The 2985-nt window shown below is 41.9% G+C and overlaps 1 protein-coding gene across 1 annotated transcript; it reads left to right on the forward strand.

Moving 5' to 3' along the window:
- Positions 1–2215: 2215 nt before the first annotated feature.
- On the forward strand, positions 2216–2979 carry LOC121965837 (beta-1,3-N-acetylglucosaminyltransferase manic fringe-like). The gene has a single exon (XM_042515954.1). It carries the CDS (start codon positions 2556–2558, stop codon positions 2925–2927), a length of 372 nt encoding a protein of 123 aa, XP_042371888.1. The 5' UTR covers positions 2216–2555; the 3' UTR covers positions 2928–2979.
- The last annotated feature ends 6 nt before the right edge of the window (positions 2980–2985 follow it).

Below are 2985 nucleotides of genomic sequence, written 5' to 3' on the forward strand. Positions count from 1 at the left end.
ACTTCCACACTTGTGTATCTGTCAAGTTTCTCCAATCCCAGCTCTTGAGTGGCGTCCAAGTCTCTGTCTCACTCGGAGCTCAGAGCAGGCGGAGCGACAAAGCCCTGAAAGGGGGTCTGGTCCCTCGACTCCCCTGGCCCTTTGTTCAAAGTGGGGCTGTGATGTTCTCGCTGTTTTAGAAAGAACCCTTTTCAGCTAGGCCGTAAGGCGATCCTGGGCCTTTCCTAGCCAGGGTGTGCCCCAGGCGTCTCTGGTTTACCTGCGGGACTGGGATGGGTGGGGCGGGGTGGGCTGGTCCTCTCTGGGCCAGGTAGCTGTGAGGAAGGTGGAGAAGAGGAAGGCAGCTGGTCAGTGAGAGAGGGAGCTAGAGAAAGGAGGGGAGGGATGGAGGGATGGATGTAAGGCGAGAACGCTGAGAAAGGACAAACAAACAAAGGTGGCGATGAGGGTCTGAGGTGAATTAATTGTATCAAGCTCTTTCTCTCTTTGGTGGCGGTCTCCAGAGACAGCAGCACAGGGAACAGTAGACAAAGGATACAGTATTGGACTACTGAAGACCAGATTAGAGACCTGCAGCTCTTTAAGAGTCAACCGCAGGGGCGTTAATATAGACAGTGCAGGCAGGGGCCCATGGGGTGACGTGGGGCCGTAGACAAAATGTTGTCCAGAAAACAGGCCTCATGTGAGAATTTCAGATTGACACCAATATGCCTCTGTTTGAAGGAGAACTCACAGTAAGTCAAAAATGGTGCAATAACTTTACATGAAATTGCCTTTTTATTAAAAAAATAAATGAAATCAGTTTTTTTTATGTTGCATCTTTCATGCCATTATGCAGCCTGAAGTGCTCTACAGAGCAGGATTTAAATAGCACAGAAAGGGTAACAGGTAAATAGCGATTACAACAATAAACAATACAATGTTTGAAATAGATAAAAGACCAAATAACACAAGGAATAAAAAAAAAATAGTCAGGAGCAATCTATAACAAAACTTGTCATAAAATATATGCTTATTTTACATGAACTTTGAATAAACTGAAAAAGAAAATTTCAATCATTCCTTATTTTCTTTGGTATTTTTGGTAAATTTGTAATTGCAGCTGAAGTTCCAAACTTGTAAAATACAGCCAATTTTATAGAGCTTTTTATTTTTTATTTATTTATTTTTTTACACAGCCTAATACAAAAATATTTTTCTTTTGATTATATAACTGTGAGGTGTCACCTCAGCTGCGGGCTAATCATTTGTGTATTGATTACTGATGTTTGTTTACTTCCGGGCCCCTGGCCTCCTGTCATTTTGCAAAGTGCCCCCCGAGCAAAGTGACCTGATTAACCCTGGCTTTCGTCTACTCCAGTTATCACAAGTTGCAAACTTCTTCAAGTTGTGTTTAACCAAAGAGTGATGTTGCCTTTTTAAATTGTTGCTTTTTAATATATATTTTTAAAGAATCCTGAAGAGATAAAAGAAAAAAGTAAAGATGGGAGAAAAGTTTCTCAATCAATCAATCACAAACCATACACCAGACAACTTACCACAGCCCGCTGAGCCTGGTGTCATCTGCACACTCGGCCAGAAACAGTAAACCACAGCCAAACACTCCGGCTTCTTCCTTCCTCTTCAGCACTCTGAGCTACCGATACAGAGCTTCTGGGAGTTTCAGCCTGATCCAAAAACACACAAAAGTGCTTGATATCAGCTTTTAAAAGCAGGACTTTGCAAATAGAATTTTTAAATCCAAAACACAAGAACATGCTATTTAAATGTGTATTTTTTATTTCAATTTCATTACATTAATTTTAGTATTAATTTTACACTGATAAAAAACCCTTTAAAAGCATAACTATTGCAAGGCAGAGGTAAGAGAATCATGTCAGCAAACAGTAGGCTTCATTTTGTTTTTCTAACAGCAGCCATCTCATTTTGAAACTGTCAGGATGCAAACCACAACGGTTTGAGTCATGTGGATGATGCACTGAGGGTGAAGTTTCATAAACAGTTTCAAAGGAGGTTTAAAAGGGTTAAAAGAATTGGAGCAGGCGCAGTTAGCTCCAAATTGCTTCCTCAAATATACTATTTATTTCTATATTCAAGTGCAAGTTCAAAGGTTTGAACAGGAAGTATGCCATAATTCTCTCTGTTGCAGTTTATTTTGAAATCTATACTGGGAAGTCCCATCATGTGATTCTTTGCAGCTTGACAGTGGTGACAATGGGTGGGCAGAACGGTGACAAAGTCAAATATATGTGAGTGGCAGCCGCTTTTACGCACAAAATGAGAGGAAATCAGCGTTTTCTTGCAGCTGTGGCCTCTATAAAACAGTTGAAATTGTAAGAAGTTATTGAAATTATTAAATTATTCTGAGAAAGAGTCATGTAAACTATTTGGTAATTAATGAGGAACAACTGTGATTATGAAGAAGGAAGCCGGAGAGGTGATGGAGGAACCGCTACGAAATTAGACCAAAACAAACGAACATTAAGATTTCATACAAAGGGACAAAGAAGGTGGTTTTCATGCTTTCTGGATTTTAAATAACTTTTTTGTCGACGATGCAGAAGAGATGGATACGTCGGAAGTTGCCCGTCTTGGTTTTCACCTTTTTCATCATTCTGTATGTGGATTTCCAATTACGCACCAGCAGCCTTCCCAAACTCAGCGTGGATCAGTCACCGGTTGGGTTTGTTTACGCACTCCGGCGGGATCTATCCCTGGCCAAGGACGCACAGAACCCGGTTGGAAATAACAGCGGGCACGGAGGGCTGCCGGCCTCTGATGGTACAGGTGCACATGTCACCGAGCCGAAACTGAAGCTCGAGGACATCTTCATCGCTGTGAAAACCACCGGGAGGTTCCACGAGACGCGTCTTGCGCTCCTTTTGGAGACGTGGATCTCCAGAACCAAAGCGCATGTGAGTGTGTGAAGTGTCTGTTTTGTTTTTGGCTGCTCTGGAAAGTCTAACATTTATATGCCATATTAAC

Source organism: Plectropomus leopardus, unplaced genomic scaffold (genome assembly GCF_008729295.1).
Source record: "Plectropomus leopardus isolate mb unplaced genomic scaffold, YSFRI_Pleo_2.0 unplaced_scaffold21850, whole genome shotgun sequence".
Taxonomy (NCBI): Eukaryota; Metazoa; Chordata; class Actinopteri; order Perciformes; family Serranidae; genus Plectropomus; species Plectropomus leopardus.